A 17,437-nucleotide genomic window follows, 5' to 3' on the forward strand; every position below is an offset into this window, starting at 1 on the left:
CTGATAAACTTATCTAGCTGGGCCTCCGTACGAAGCAGCTACTGATTAAAATATATTCAAAATTAAGGACCGCATCCTAGGATGGACATTTCAGCTTGAAATTCGTTGTTTTTAATGCAGTCTGACATAGCTACAAATTATACAACAATTGAGATACCCTAGCTAATATTTGAAGACATAAATACAGTGACCTAACGCGCGTTCGGTAGGGTTACAACGAGAACTAAGAGATCCCCATTTATTGGGGGCCAGGATAGATAACGAAACATCATAGTATAAGCAAAACGTGATTTATGACAAACAGCGAATTAAGGGAACCCGCAGTACCAAGTGTACCTCAAAACCCCATCCTCGGCTCTGTTCGTTACGCCACTGCATGAATATCATAGCAATTTAAATATGTACGTGCATCTAGTCTAAAACTGGAGCCGGAGCAACAAGATCCTCAGTGCCCCGCTTCAAAATCGTCTTATTTGCTTAAAAAGGTATCTTTGTCTCCCCAGATCTAAGCCATCTGGCTCGATCGACATCGTTGCTGGCATGTTGAAAGGTGGCAATTGCATAAATATAACTTATGGCATAAATATAACTCATGCATTGTAAATATTTATTTAGACTCTTAATTCACAAAAAAATACTTCATATATATTGATATGTGCACATTTCAGCACAATTCACTCCCCATGTATATTTTGGTTGTAATTTGATTTCTCTCGACTTGCTCCTCGAATCGGAAACGTGGAACGCGGAAAAGGCTCAAATCGTATAAATGATACAGACTGTATGAAAGTAATGAACCTATATCAATGATGCATGTTCATTGTGTGACATTGTTTATTACAAAAATAAACTCCGTGTTTTGTGAGGTTGAGTTTTGCGCTATGTTTTAAAGTGCGTGCAGTCCTTCCTTGCGCACAACTGCGCTGACACAAGCCCAAAGGGCAAGTTGCCAAGCTAACGTTTACAAACATTTAAGTTTGACCTTTCAGATATTTTCCTACATATATTTCGCTATATATAATTCATTAGAAAAGGAGCATTGGAATTTATCTTGCTTGGACAACATATCAGCTGTTGGGCAACAGGAAAATTTTCACTAATTTTGATTTGGGCTCCGTTGATGAGAAATTACATTCCGGATATTAAATTGCAATTATGCATGGTCATTGCACCTTGAAGCCTGCCAGCTAGAGCGGCAAAATGAGCAAATTTGAAATGGCGCCTATCAACTGTTTATGCGTGCGTGAGCGCGCGGGTAAAGATCTTTAACAATAATTTCGCGAAGACTGTCCCAAATATTTGCTGGCTATTAGCATCTATGGAGAAGTCAAGGCGTTTTAACGCGTGCATATATAAAGGCTAATACCAGGTATGAACACTAAATGAAACATTAGCTATGATATAAGGAAAGTCATGACTGGGCCACTTTATCAGGCTGGTGCATGCAGTCGATAAAAATAGATTATTATCATAATATTCTTAAGGTATAATGATGCCCTTAGTTGCTACTAACAGTACTGTGTATAGGCGACATTCCGCGACAAGCTTGACCGCAGCTAGAGACTATTGCCGCACGGAACATATTGTGTGCACTAGGTAAATATCCAAGCTTGTATTTTAAATATTCTATTACCGCGCAATGCATTGCTGAAATTTAAATGGGGATTCTCATGTGCATAAATGGTTTGGATATTTAATGTAGTAGGCTATTTATACCAAATAAGTTTTGACAGCATGCAAGCATACGTTACTACGCTGGTTCGCATACAAACGAACTTTGCGTATGCGATATTCTGTATAACTGTTATTAATTAATGTCTGGTTATCATCTGTAAACAACTTGACCTTGCGCTAATTAATTTAGTCGTTTGCGCGTCAAAGAGTATAAGCAATAGTGTACAATGGAATCTCTTGTGTTTAGCTTAACATAAAATATGTATCCAGTAGCTGAAACTCAACAAAACTGAGACGGTGACCAATGACATTGCCTATGATATTATTATCGAAGCCAGGCCATTTATTGCAATCTTCGTTTACTCTCAGTTTAGAGCCGTGTTAATAAAACGGATGCATGCATTATGTGTTTATATGTCCTTAACCACCCATACATATAGTTTGTCCGTGGAGAGATTTACAACATCTGTAACGTTGTTGCAAATAAACACGCGCTGAATATTTTGATGGGTATAGTTGCAGATGGTGCATTGATTAATTTGACATAACGATGATAATTTGTACTAATAACTGAAGGCTTTCTAACGAATAAACCCGAATTTTGATCTGCAAAATGCAAATGTATATATGTATATAAAGTATAAAATAATGTGATTTAGGTAGTTTAGCTAATAAATTTAGTTAAACATTCAAATGAAGGTATAGCTATTTATATGTACACGCATACTTGCGCCAACACATGTTAGGTGTTTGAAAATATTTCCTATTAGTCAATAATATCTTGCGTCAATCATATGCGCAACAGGCGTTAAGACTAATTCGTTAAAACCGTTCATAAACATAAATCGTTCAAACGGCTTCAGATTGAACGTTTATTTATCCGTTCGTATTCTCGACTTTAAACGTTCACATTTTTAGCTCAATTCGTCAAAACGTTTTTTGGGTTCGTTGAAACGTTATGACAGATCGTTCACTACCCGTTCGTTATCCGTTCGTTTTGCCGTTTCAACGAAATATCGTTAACGTACGTTTTCCCGTGGAAGGTCACATATATATATATATATATATATATATATATACATATATATATATATATATATATATATATATATATATATATATATATATATATATATATATATACATCAAAATAGTATAATTATACGATTGTTCACTGTCAATTATTCACTATGATTATTAACTGTCAAGAGTTTTCAAATTTTTTCAGTTAAATTTGTGTCAGTAAGGAAAAGGGTACATTTGACATGATTTCGAAGCTGTCGAAAACGGCTGTTGTACCTTTAGTCTTCAGTATTTGAGAATTGAGATCCAATAAAATCTATCAATAAACGTTTATATTTTGTTCAATCAGCATTACTTACCATTTTTGCAAACAACTTTTGACCATTTTGACCATACCCTTCTTCACCCTCATTAACTCCACACGCAATGTGGACAAAGTTCTTGCACGTTTCGCACGAATGTGCTCCTCCGACCTCTCTACCACTAACATGACATATATGGGCCATCTGAGATTTAAATGTAAAATTATAAAACATAGGTCTTTTCACATCATAAAGTATAGCTTTAACATTTTATCCAGAATAATCTTAATAACAAATTGATATTATAAAAGACTAAAGACTGACGTGAGAACAAGATCATTGACCGAAATCTGACTCATCTGGGACTAAAAAAAATTGGGAGTTTGGTGTTTCACGAAGGGAAAGCCAAAAGAGGCGAGGCCCGTGTGCGACTAAAAGCTGATTGATGAAAGACTTCATGTAATAGGCAAATTTAGCATGATTAGAGTTTGTCTCTTTTCAGTCTTCTGTGAAAGTAAAAAAATGGTTCATAATTTAATATAAATTCAAAATACTTGTCGATTTATACTTTACAAAATAACAAACAACAACGTGCGTCGTGTGATCTGCGAAGCGACGCTATCCCGGCATGCATCAAGAGCGTGGTGCAATCCTATCAACATTTCTCTGCGCGAGTTACGGCGTTACGGGATTTTTTTTCCAGAATGTTGAAATAAGACCGTCAAAACCGTCGCGTTTGAAAAGAAAGATATAAACAAAGAACAAATTTTTTTTTCGAAGATTTTGGATGGGGCTTTGCCTATTTTAAGAAAGCAAGGCGCTCCCCTGCCTATATAATTATATGGTATTTAGTTTAGTAATCATATTTTGAAATACAGCTTTTTTCTGCTAGTTCCATGCATATACCCTAAGCCATTGGGAATGCAAAGCGGCAAAATATCCGATTCGCAAAACACAGCATCATCAACTCTTAGTGGTTTTTTTTACCCTTTCTTCGCAAGATTGAATAACGCTAACCGTTTTTGTTGTTGGTCACCAGCCCCAGATGAAAAAGCTGGCTCGTGGTTACAAGTTGATTTTCGACAAAAGACAGCTGTAACAGGGCTTGCAACTCAAGGAGATTGTCATAACGGTCAAATATGGGCGATCTCTTACTCGATTGCTTACAGCAACAATGGTAATGTTTGGACTGATTATAAAGAGTCAGGCACTGTGAAGGTAATCAAAATGCAAATAAACAAAACATGTATTTATAATTGGCTGTGGCCACCCTCATATAAATAATAAACGAAATTTCAAATGTCGCAAAAAGTGGGTCGTACAATTATCTACCTTATCATCATAATGATGGTCATGATGATTATATCGAACTATCTCAATAGTAATTTTACAATATTTTAAAGGTACTATTTGTTTCTGTGTTAACGTGGAAATACCTGCAATAACGTGCATGCACGTGAAGTTTAAGTATGGCAGTTCGGGGGACATGGCTTTTGTGTTTAAACCATAAAACGAATATTTCCATCCACAGGGTCTAATTAAGTGCTAAACGGTTGTTCAAACCATGTGGACAAATGCGGCACTATACTAGTCACATGGAGAAGAATTACATATAATTCATTGAAGTTCATTAATCAGTCTTAATAAAACTAAAGCTGTTGTCTTTATAGGTCTTTCAAGGAAACAAAGATCCAAGCTCCATTGTCACCAACACATTTAAAACTGAAATCATAGCTCGATATATTCGTGTGTTGCCGAAATCATGGAAAATCTATCCTATGATGAGACTAGAGTTTTACGGTTGTTACTGAGTAGAACTTGCATCAGTTGCATGAAACGTACTGTTTTGAATTCGTAGAATTAATTTTCCGATATTTCAAATGTTTAGTGGCACTAAAAGGTTTTTCGAATATTATTCGTTTGCAGAACTATAGAATATATTGCGCATTCTTAGACTTCGCAAAATTTAAGAAAATCATTGCATCTTTTCAATTTGCCCCGGTTGTTTCTTGTAATTCGTGTCATATTAAAGATCCTGAAGTAATATTTTGCTGGTAAAGGTTTATGTCGGCTGTGCATTTTATTTATTATTTTATGTCTACGCTATTACGGTTTTCGTTTTATATGGTATTCAACGTGATAAATGACCAAAACTTTGTTTTGAAAATGCAGGACGAATACTGATAAAACATTTTGAAATACTGCCTCAAAATATTAAGATTAATTTTCTCTGCAACGAGCAATTAAGGCAATTATAATCGACCACCTAAAGCTGTATTTATAGCGTTTAGTACTGTGCACATGACAGTTTACTATAAGCTCACGAAGCTTTATTTTGACACCATATGGAAGTAGAATGTTAATTATATCCGAATTTTCTGGCCATGTACCTCGTGGAGCCTTTTTTAAATAAAATATATCAGTTCGTTCCTTTTAATAGCGATAATAGAAAATAATACAATAAAATTAGTCTTAAAACTACATGTCACATCTGCTTAAGACAAAACCGTCTTTAATTACTTGATTCATGCAATTAAAAATCTTCTTCAGGTTAATTGCGTGCTAACCGCAACAACTGGTAAAGCTACCTATAACATTAGTGGGTGCATTATTCATTCATTTTTAAAACCTCCAGTTGGTTCATAAACATTTGACTGGAAAAATGCTGGCCAGACTGCAAGATAATAAAAAAAAAACATTCAATATATCCTTACTGATGAATACTCAATGCTAGGGCAAACAACGTTTGGTTGGATAGACAGACGTTGCAAACAGGCAACAGGATATACCTATTAGCTCTTTGATGGCAAGTCTATGATTTTGGTTGGTGACCCAGGCCAACTACCGCCAGTGGATGATAAGCCCTTATATCATCACAAGCCAAATGGCACTCTCGGAGAACAAGGTTACACGTCTTTTTTTAATGTTTGAACAATGTTGTAAAGCTCACAGTAAACCAGAGTCCAGGGAAAAAATTCAGAGCAGTCTCATTTTAGAGAGTTGTTAGGTCGGCTACGCACAGGAGACGTTTCTGAAAATGACCGGGAGTTGCTTCTATCTAGGCAACCTTCAAATTTTCCCAATTTACGTGATTTTGGAAAAACTACTGGACTATTTTTTGGTAATGACGAGGTTGCTAATTACCAGCAATTACAACTCTTGGATCAGCCTATGGTAAAAATTAATGCCAGACATTCTAGTGATTTAGCCCGGAAAGCGCCATTTGATGAAATGTCTGGATTACAGCCGGTCCTTTTCCTTGCTAAAGGTTCAGGTGTAATTACAATGAATCTTTGGACATATGTTGGTCTTTGCAATGGTGCGAAGGGAATAGTTGAAGAATTTATTTATTCAACTCTTGTGCAACCCCAAGACTTTCTAGTCGCAGTTGATGTGAAATTTGATGATTATGCAGGGCCATCAATTTCTCATAACAAATATGCATGTGTTCCTATATGTCCAATAACAGCTTCCTGTAATTCATTTACAAATGACACCCTACTTGATAGACAACAGCTTCCACTTAAACTTGTCTGGGCAATGACAATACATAAAAGCCAAGCCCCAACTTTGCCTAAGGCATTGATCAATATAGGTAAAACTGAGAGAAATGCTGGAAAAACATATGTAGCAATTAATAGAGTAAAATCCGGCCCTTTAATCATGTGTTATCGATCCAATGAATTTTGAACGATTATCAAGTTTAAAAAAGCTGGCTAGTCTAAAATTTCGCATTCAAGAAGAATCCAGACTTAACAAACTCTGCGAAACAACCTTACAAACATTTAAATTTTAAGGTGATTTGTACAGACAGACTTTAAATCATAATGATAATTAATTCAAATAGTTAGTTTGTTTTTAAATTTTGTTTTTAAATTTTTATTGTATAATGACTCATGTTTCAAATAGTTGTAGCATCTATTTATGGTATACCATATTGTTTTTCTACAGGAACTAATATAGGATTAGTGATAAAAACATATTGCATGCTATAAGATTCAGACAATTTGTTTTTATATTCTCCAGTGAGTTCAGATTCAAAGAGCAGGATGATGTTTTTTTAAATAGTAACTAAAGACCAAAGTAAAAATATGAATTCATAAACATCGTAATTTCTTATTATTTTTAAATATATCATGGATATTAATTAATAATTGTGTAGTGAAACAGCTAGTGAACCTCTATTATTGTTGTGAAAAACAAATACTCCAACATATTTTTATACTTTACAAAAGCTGATACTGATGAAAAATTCAATTCAGAATTGATAGGTAACAAATTCACATTTCGTATGCTCTTAGACATGAACCCAAGCCCTACCTGTACGATAGAAAGCAGTATAAATTATGATTATTTTACCCAAATAAGCATAATTTCTAATTTATACTGATGATTGGCACTAGTTTTCTGACTCGTGCAAAATTCAAGACAGTCACCAAAATTTTGGTTATTAATGTTAAAAACAGTCTTGAATTTTTCCATCAGTGAAAGTCGTCTTTCTAATGCACTCCATTTTAGGATTTTACACCTTTGTTTCATACGGCATCTCTTGCCGTTTTTGAACTATAGTGCGATCCATGACGCTCTTCTTTGTACTGCTTCCACTGCTTTAACACTTTTTACCAAGTAGGAATTCCATACTGGATATGCGTATTCCAAAATTGGACGAACAAGCGATTTATAAAGTAATGAATATGTCTTTATTTCTATTACCCACAATACGTGTTATAAGGCCTAGAGGTCTGTTCGCTTTTTGCACGATTGTCTCTACGTGTTTTGACCAACTCAATAACTTCGCACTTGTTAGAGTTAAAGTTTACTTGCCAACATGCTGCCTAATTTTCCAAAGCAAGTAAGTCCATCCCGTACGAAAAAAAACACATGTAAACCATATGTGTTTCCCATGTGATTCACATGTGGATACATGTGATCACATGTGGTTCACATGTGATCATATGTGATTCACATGTGAATATACGTGGTTATTTGAAGTCTACATTTGAACCACATGTGATGCGCATGTGATTACATGGGATACACATGTGAACCACATGTGATGCGCATGTAGTTACATGGGGAATATCTGTCAACACATATGGTTCATATGTGATCACACGTGCTTCACATGTGAAAATATACTACCATATATATGCGGCTCACATGTAAATAATATCATGAATAGTTAAAAGACTTTAATCATAATGATTTTATTAACCAATAATATTGATTTTATTATCCATGGTGATATGTATATATGACGTATTTGTTAATCGACATCATAGACAATCCAGAAGATATCTTGTGGATTCATTTGATTGTCTATATACGCCGACATACAAGGTTATTTACAGTATATCAAAATTCTGCTGCTTATTAAATGCTATAATTTACAATAAAACAATAAGATAACTCAGCCTCGTTGGCTATGAGCGAATACTAAACTCGGCTTCGTTGTAATAATACATTCTTTCTAATATTTATAAATCTGACGTCAATCTCCGACGGGTGTAATATAGGCCGTGGGATGAGCATCCAAAAGATGCTTAGAAAACGGATTCCGTTGCACCCCTCGTGGAACTACATAATTTTCACATGAATCAATAGATAAAAATTTACTTTATCAAAATCCGTTGTTCCCCAAGCGAAAGAGGTGCACAATTGGGAGAACAATTCCTCCAAAGTTTGCTAATTTCGTGCCTTCGAAATATTCGAACCGCCATTATTTTAGTAGCAAATACGCATGCGCTTGTCAGGGAAACTCGCACTGCGCACGCGCATAAGTACGAACATGCTTCGAAGTGGAAACACGCTTAGTTATGCAAAACAATAATGGCTGAAAATATTTATAAAACTCGAATATCCTCATGTTTTATTCATTTTGATGGCGTTACGGAGCAAGTTTGCAAAGTTACACGCCAAAGGCTTAAGAATTTTCTTAAGTGTAGGTCTAAATGGGCCAAACTTAAATGTCAACGAGCTGAAATAGCTAAGAAATCGTACGCGAGCATCGATGACGGATCTGTCAATTCATACATGGAGAAGAACTCTGACAGTATTTACTTAGAATGGTACCATCATATGAAATACTGGAAGAAATTTTGTGATGAAGAAAAGATCCGTAGACAACAGCGAAAAGAAGAAAGCTCTAAAACTGTAACTTCTAAAACTGAACTTTTTAATGTATTGGCTTGGATTTGTGGATTCTCTTCAGAGCCAACTTTAAGTGAGTACGTGCCAATTAAGGGCAAGAACAGTGTCAAACTAACATCAATTGTACAAGACCTTGTAAATTTAGCATCTGGGAGAAGGAATCCTACACCCAAGAGCATAGCACTTGCCATGACACTTAGACAACTGACAGGTTCAGCCTCAGTAATTTTTCTATTAAGTGGCTTTGGACATTGCATGTCACACTCATTTGTATTGTGCCATGAGACTGCCCTTGCACAGATGAATATATCTAAGGACTCTGCTATTCCTCCAGGCTTTGTTACTGATGTGAAGGCTATAGTTATGCGAAATATTTAACTTGTCCCTTGATTGTGTCACGGTTAATGGAGTGGGATGGTTTGGCTAGTCGGCAAACTTCAAAGGCCCTATGAAATTATGTGGTATGCATGAAAACACGGAGTCGGAGTTCCGGAGCACGGAGTCCCGGAGTACGGAGTCCCGGAGTGAAGTGTCTAAAACTTTAAAACACGGAGTGGTAAAAACACGGAGTCGACGTAAAAACACGGAGTGGACGTAAAAACACGGAGTCCACGTAAAAACACGGAGTCCACGTAAAAACACGGTTTTTACTCAATATTTTTATTCTATATGTGGTTGCAGGTATTCAGACCCTGTGGAGATAGCTATGCCCTTATTGCAGGGGTGTTGGAGGACGCCTTTTGAAGATGAGATGATTGGCAATGTGGCAATGATGATGATCATTTCCCCCGGCACGCTCCCATGCCGCGCTTTATATAATTTCACTAACGGGAATACACGTGGGATTGAATACCACATTCGAACTATCTCACAAAATCACCACATATTCTACAATACATATAACGAAATCATATAAAATGTTACCAATCATCAATCTTCATCATTGCCACATTGCCAATAATTTCATCTTCAAAAGGCACCCTCCCCCCTGCAATGAGGGCATAGCCATCTATCTCCACAGGATCTGAATACCTGCAACCACATATAAAATAAAAATATTGAGTAAAAACCGTGTTTTTACGTGAACTCCGTGTTTTTACGTGGACTCCGTGTTTTTACGTTGACTCCGTGTTTTTACCACTCCGTGTTTTAAAGTTTTGGACACTTCACTCCGGGACTCCGTACTCCGGGACTCCGTACACCGTAACTCCGACTCCGTGTTTTAATGCATACCAAATTATGTTGATTTCCGACAAAAAATAGGTCACGTGATGCGATCACTGCATCACACAATGCGTTTTACTATAAAAACAATAAGCGGTATACACAACATTACAAATTTAAAGTCATTTTTGAACCCATTTTCCGTTAAAGTATTTTTTCAACGTTTATAGACAACCATCTTGTTTCAACTGTGGCCCCCAAAGAGATTTTACCGAGCAGGAAGCTCAAATTACAGTATATAAACCACGCAAACCCCGAGGGTATTGTTTTATATCGGTGTTAGATTTCGATCAAAAAGCCACTTTTTATCGAAAGGTTGCAATTAAATGGCACTATCAAGCGAAAGCGAGTCCGAAATATATTCAGAAGATCAAGAATATGACTTATATAACTTAGAGGTAACTGTGGCCATTACTGAGGCCGAAGGAGAGGACATAGAGGACGAGTTTACGGACGCTTTGAGCGAAATACATGGCAAGAAATCGTTTCCCTGCGCAAAATGTGAAAAAGTGTCAAAAGGCGGCTTAACAAGACATATGAATGCAAAGCACAAAAAAATAACAGCTAAGCAGACATCGCCAGAATTAGATCTTTTTTGCCCGGACACACTTGCGTCAATTGTCGAGTCAATAAAGTCTCAAATCCTTCGTGAGAAATTGTATGGCTCCAAAATGAATGACAATGTGAAGGCTGCTTCGTCCTCAAGCTTTTTATGATGCACTTTTCCCGCTGTATGCGAAATTTTGCAAAAAGAAGAACCAAGATCAATTGGTCGAATCGTTTTTTGGATTGATGCCACAGTCTACACAATTGTTAAACAGTGATGACTACAAGACTGCAAACCTTATGATGATTCACGTTCCAGACTACCTTGTTGGTTTTTACAACACAAATCGTGGACGAACAGAACGTACGGAAACAGCTCAAACATCACAAGCTTTACAGCCAGATGTTAAATCCCTTCACCAGGCAGAGCGTGGACCTTTGTCCTATGTCGCAGGTTATGTCGAAACTATTCCAAACAAGTAAACGTAAGAATGGAGAACACAAAGAGGAGCTGAACTAAGTGAACTTATTATTGCAAAGCATGAAATCATGTGACATGTCAAGTTTTATTGCTTCTCGTACCAGAGGTGGATTGGTTAATCCATCTGGGAATATAGTTGGTATTTTGGAAGAAGCTGAAAAAACATTTGGACAACAAGTTGGTGAATCAAAGATGACATTGAGACAGATACCAGTTGAAACCATCTGTAATATAACATTATAGTCATCTAAGGTGAAGTCCTTATGGGAGAATATTGTTCCCTCTGCTGGTGTTGACACAGTTAGTCAAACACAAAAGCTGTGTTTGGAAAATGTAATTAAATTATATTTAAAGGTTAGGTCTTTTTCCTATGCAAGGGACTACCTAAGCAAACATAAAATCAAAGAAAAGAAAACAAGGCACGATTGACGATTCAACTGTTTCGGAAAACTATACAGAAAGAAGATCAGAGTTGTGCCCACCTGGCTGTTAATGAAGTTAACGAATGGTCGAAAAAAAATCTTTTCCAGTTAAACTGGGACAAAACAAAAGAACTTGTTATCAGCTACAGCAGACAAAATAAAGAAGAAATTTGTCCACCGGTATTGATTAACGGTCAACCAATCAGAAAAGTAACAAGTGTAAAACTCTTGGGATTAATGCTCAACTCGCGCCTTACGTGGATTGACCATGTCGAATATTTAGTGAAGAGTGCTTTCCAAAAATTTTATTTCTTGATCCAACTTAAACGATCTGGAGTAAACACTGCCGATATAGTACAATACTATTGTGCATGCATACGTTCAACATTGGATTATGCCTGTCCCGTCTTCCATCATGCCCTCCCAATATATCTGAGAGAAGAACTGGAGCGCATCCAGAAGAGAGCGTTGAGGTGTATCTTTCCGGGTGTTTCGTACTCTACCGCCCTGGAGTTAGCCAATATTCAAACCATTGACGATCATCATGAAGCGCTCACCAACAGACTATTCCAAAACATAAAGGAAAGCCCAGATAATAAATTGAAACATCTACTACAGGAAAGTCATGTTCCTAAAGCTTATGACCTGAGGGTACAATACCCCCTAGTAGTACCAACAACTACTACTAAACGATTCTCCAACTCATTCATAATTGCTGGTAGTAAAGCATATAACCAGTTGTATAAGAAATGTCCATCTTAGGCTAATGAAACCTTAAACGTCCTATATAAGGAATTTTGTCAATATATTTATGGTAGAATTTTTAAAATTGTAGCGTAACCAAGAATCTTATACATGTAACTAATGAAAGCAGAACTTTTTATACTAGAGTAATTATCCTATATAAGGACTTTCGTTAACATAATTATAGTAGAACCTTAAATACAGTAGTGTAATTAAGAACCTTGTACATAAAATAATACAGAACTCTTTATTCTAGAGTAATCATCCTATATAAGGTTTTTTGGATTTATAATTACAGTGGATTTTTTAATATAGTAGTGTAATCAAGAATCTTTGTAAATATACTAATAGTAGCAGCTTTACTATACTAGTGTAACCAACCCTTGTAAAAAGTCACGCAATTCAGTTTCCGCTGCCATGTGATTTTAATTTTAATAAATCAATCAATCAATCAATCAATCAATCAATCAATCAATCAATCAATCAATCAATCAATCAATCAATCAATCAATCAATCAATCAATCAATCAATCAGGCAAAAATCATTAAGAAAAAACTTGAAAAGATCAGCTGATCCAGCAATATAAATGAATATGGTTTCCCAAAAATGTACATACATGTATATAATACTTTATTAAAATTTCTTTTAATGTTTTCAGGTGTTTCAATTTGAATACTGAACTGGGTTATTTATTAAGTCTTGCTGTTACTACATGCAAACAGGGCTAGCTATGGAACAGCACAACACCCCCAAATGAAAAATCGACATACTAACCTATGACAATATGTAAATTTTAATAATTTTTTGGCAAAGAAGTTCCATTTTGACCCATAACACTGAACTCTCATTTCCCTGGACTCTCAAAAGCATTAATAGAACCTCTTAAAAGTCATACATAAACAACAATTTGACAGATTGAGAACCTGATTAGAACAATTTGACAGACTGAGAATATTCTATATTTACAATAGGAAAGATATTATACCAATAATAGCCAGAAAAAAGAATTTCAGTCAGAAATTGACATCACATACCTAGGCTGTCCAAATAGTACAAAGTAATTATACCTTTCAATAATGCATGTGACATGTGAATATTAAAATAACCTAATAAAGGTCTTTTTGCTTTTTGATATACCATAATTAATAAAACATCAAATTTCTACACCAATGCTTTTGATTGCATTCGGGTTAGGTGGAGTCATAATTGAGGTATACAAATAAAAACCTCACTATGAGATTGTGTGTACAGATTCATACTAAGGCTTTTCTGGCTCTAGACCATTTCAGCTTACATGCAAATTAACCCATTTCATATGTTGTGACTATGGAATAATCAATAAAACATAACATTTCAGAACATTTGATTTGAAATTGGTTAATTTGCATACCATCCGAAAAGGTCTATTGGGAGCTTAAATGAGAATATTCAACTCTTTTGTCTTTCCTTTTGTTCCAATAGCCCTACATTGTTAAATTTATACCACTATTAGTTCAGTCATGTCACTTTTTTGGCTTCTTTCTTTTCTTCACAGGTTCATCACTAACCTGAAACCACTTCTTCTTTCCATACCTACCACCAACGTTTCCTCTGATAACAGGTGCAATATCTCCCTGTGCGGCGATGGTCAGGTCAATGTAACTAAACTGCTGGGCTGTGGGATTGTCAGAATGTCCTCCTTTAGCTCTTTGATGTCCAAAGTAGTCCTCTAGAACATCCTGCATGAACCTTTCGCTGAGGACATATTGAAACCCTTCCGCAAGCAAAAACTGAATGGCCTCAATATGGGAGTAAACAGAAATTTTCAAGCCTTTATAGGTCTGAGTGGAAAGAAACATCTTTCCTCTGTCATCTGCAGAATAATTCCCCTCTCTCTGCGAGGTGCTCTCTCTCCAATCATTCAGATATTGCAGGAAGACATTTTCAACCATGTAAATCTTTCATCATCTTGTGTTTTATAGGGTTTGATGAGATGATTTCTTTTCCTGACATGTTAAGTCAAAAACCTTACATTTGTACAGTCAAAGAAATCATTCATCATCCTACAAAATTGGGCTGTACCTGTTACATCTTCCTTCCCACTTTCCTCTAATGCAATTGCAACCGAGCGACTCAGGACTTGGGTTGCCAACTTTACCTTCATTTTGCTGTATGACGTAAGTACGATGTGATCAAGAGATAGTTTTGGCAAGGTGTGCAAAGCAAACTCTTGATCACTGTAGAACATATCTGCAATGTGTCTAAACAGAAGGTGACGACCATCATTCCACATAAATCGACTCTGTGAACCGGATCCCGAATTGTACAGACAATTCCGAGCAGTTTTAATGAGGTGACACGCATCAGCAAAGAAGTAGATGAACAGATGTGTAGCAAAGATATTGTGCACATTGTGAACCACATCAAGTTGCAAATCACTTACATACTTGGCATGAAGGTCGATGAACGTGCGATTTGGTGACGCTCCATCATTCACTGCAGCACAGACCCATAGGTTCAGAGACAATTCTAGGACACCAACAACTTTCCAGAAGAGAGGCATTAACTGGTAAGAGGTAACATTTTCAGTAAAATAGTATGCAATGACATGCTTGAGGTCACTGCACATTCCTCTCACCAGAAATGCCAAGGCATGGGTAGCAATAATATCCTCATCACCAAGACTAGCATAATTAGTCATAGGATCACCAAGATCCACAAAACCAATTAAGTCCCCAGAATGTTTGTCAAATGCAAGGTTGGACTGAATTTTCATCTCGTCCATCACTATATAACCACATAGCGCTGAATCCCGGAGAGTGATAATGCTTTCTCTTGAAGATTATCTATGTTTTCAATGTTTAAGCCTGCCTTAGGTTTAAAGTAATTTTTATAGTCTCGTAAGACACGTTCAGATGGCAAAATGAGAGCACCACTATCTCTGAGCCCACGGTAAGCTGCTGGAGACTTTCCATGCAAGGAGAAGGCAAATCGAATGATTTGAGGGTGATAACGCCGTCCAAATTTCTCACTTTGTAACAGTTTCATTTGCTGTTCCCAAAAGAATTTCATATGTGGTGTGGCTTCAAGATTTTGACCACCCGTGATCTTCAAAATGTCATTCTCCAATGAGCCACTGATTCCAACACCATCATCCTTTATTTTTGCTTCCAGTTCCTTTATCCTGCCTTCTAACTGTTTGCATTCCAGCCTTGATGCTTTCACTGTTGCTACCAACTTTTCAGAACTGCATGATGCAAGTGGAGCTTTACTCTTTGCTGGGGCAAATGTTGTTTTCTTTTTTCTTTTAGCATCTTTCTCAAGAGTAGAAAGAGCTTTGGCACAGGGATTGCAAGGTTGGTCTTTGGGGCTACCAGTTGCAATGACAACTTCACATCGAGGGGACCGGAAAGACACACATGCTTGAAAATTGCTCTCCAAAATGCATTTCGGAATGGAATGTCGAAGAACTGTAGACTCAGGAAATCCAGACAAATCAACTTCAGATGTCGGGTCGACCACAACGGAGTTTGTAACTTCGTCTTGCGGTAAGCCTTCACAAAGCTCAGAACTTTCTACGAACCTTAGCAATACTTTGCAGTCTTCGATTCCCCATATGCGACGCTTTCTCTCGAGGTATATGACGTGCGTGTCCGGAATAGGCCAGTTGAATGCAAACACGGTAAATTGAAATTTGATGCAGGGAACGCATCACGTGACCTATCAACACAAGGTTGAATAACATGTTTAGTCACGTGATACAACTAGCCAAACCAGCCCACTCCATTAACCGTGATTGTGTGAGTTGTATGTATATATATTTACTGCGTCGCGCACTGCGCGAACGCAGTCTTAAATTGCCGTCGGTGTTTTTTTTTTGTTTTTTTTTACGTTTTCGACCCGGTCTACCTGGCCGCGCAGGCCAACTAAGATACTCGTATTTTGAACTCGTTTGATTTCGTATCGAAACATTTTCGTGCTAAACACACTTCAAATAGTAATCTAAGCCTAGTAACCTCCACAAAAGAAATATTTTACTGAAAGGGTATTGGCAATAAATTTTTTTATTCTTGATATATCAATTAAGCATATCAACGGAATACTTAATTTCCTATTTCTACTTGTCCATTGCGTTTAGTTGCTTAGATATATGCGAAAGCATTTGACAGTCATCCGCCATCTTGAAAAAAAACCCATATGCTAATTTATGTGAAAATAAATTTGTTACGTCAGGTGCAGGGGAAGCAGTTTTACAATAGTATGCGTGCAAGCACGTTCTAAGATGAGTTTGACCAGAAACAACAGATAAACCATTTTTTTCCTTCCAATTGGATAAAAACTGAGCGCTACTACCCTACTGTGCGCTTTAATTGTACATTTAAATATAAACGCGTTTATTTCGCCGTCGTAAAAGCGCTGATTATCATTATAGCTCAGTACTATGCCAATTAATTTACGCCTGCTCGTCTAATTTGTACTTGGAGAATTTTTATACTGATCTCGAAGTACAACGTAGTGACCGTACACGACGATCAGGAAAAGGATGTACATTTACTCATTATTCACTAAATGCCTATTTATTTCGCTTGTGTCGAATTGAAGTCGAGAATTTAACCGACATCATCAAGGAATAAATAACATATCACTCATACCAGCTATATACTGGCCACATTGGCCTCGATAGGACTTGTTCATGTTGCCGCTTATTACTGCGCAACACAAAAACAAATTTGTCCTTTTGGTATCCTACTAGTATATCTATAAGTATGTTTGTGCATCTTGTTAAGGTTAATATAGGGTCAGCATACACAGCATCTTTTCAGTATAAGAAATTCAGACTACTAAAATTGCGCTACGAATCAAGTTATACAATTGGATACTGACCCTATGT

At 36.6% G+C, this 17,437-nt stretch overlaps 1 protein-coding gene across 1 annotated transcript; it reads right to left on the bottom strand.

Annotated features, from left to right (window-relative positions):
- Positions 1–14,560: 14,560 nt before the first annotated feature.
- Positions 14,561–15,331, bottom strand: LOC114536754. Its single transcript, XM_028558106.1, has one exon. The coding sequence runs from the start codon at positions 15,329–15,331 to the stop codon at positions 14,561–14,563; it is 771 nt and encodes a 256-aa protein (XP_028413907.1).
- Between the last annotated feature and the right edge of the window lie 2,106 nt (positions 15,332–17,437).

The sequence above is a fragment of the Dendronephthya gigantea genome, unplaced genomic scaffold (genome assembly GCF_004324835.1).
Source record: "Dendronephthya gigantea isolate DGI-Jeju-01 unplaced genomic scaffold, DenGig_1.0 000144F, whole genome shotgun sequence".
NCBI lineage: Eukaryota > Metazoa > Cnidaria > Anthozoa > Malacalcyonacea > Nephtheidae > Dendronephthya > Dendronephthya gigantea.

Excerpts from the sequence above, each read along its gene's own strand:
- LOC114536754 (XM_028558106.1), bottom strand. The coding sequence starts at position 15,331 with ATGGACGAGATGAAAATTCAGTCCAACCTTGCATTTGACAAACATTCT.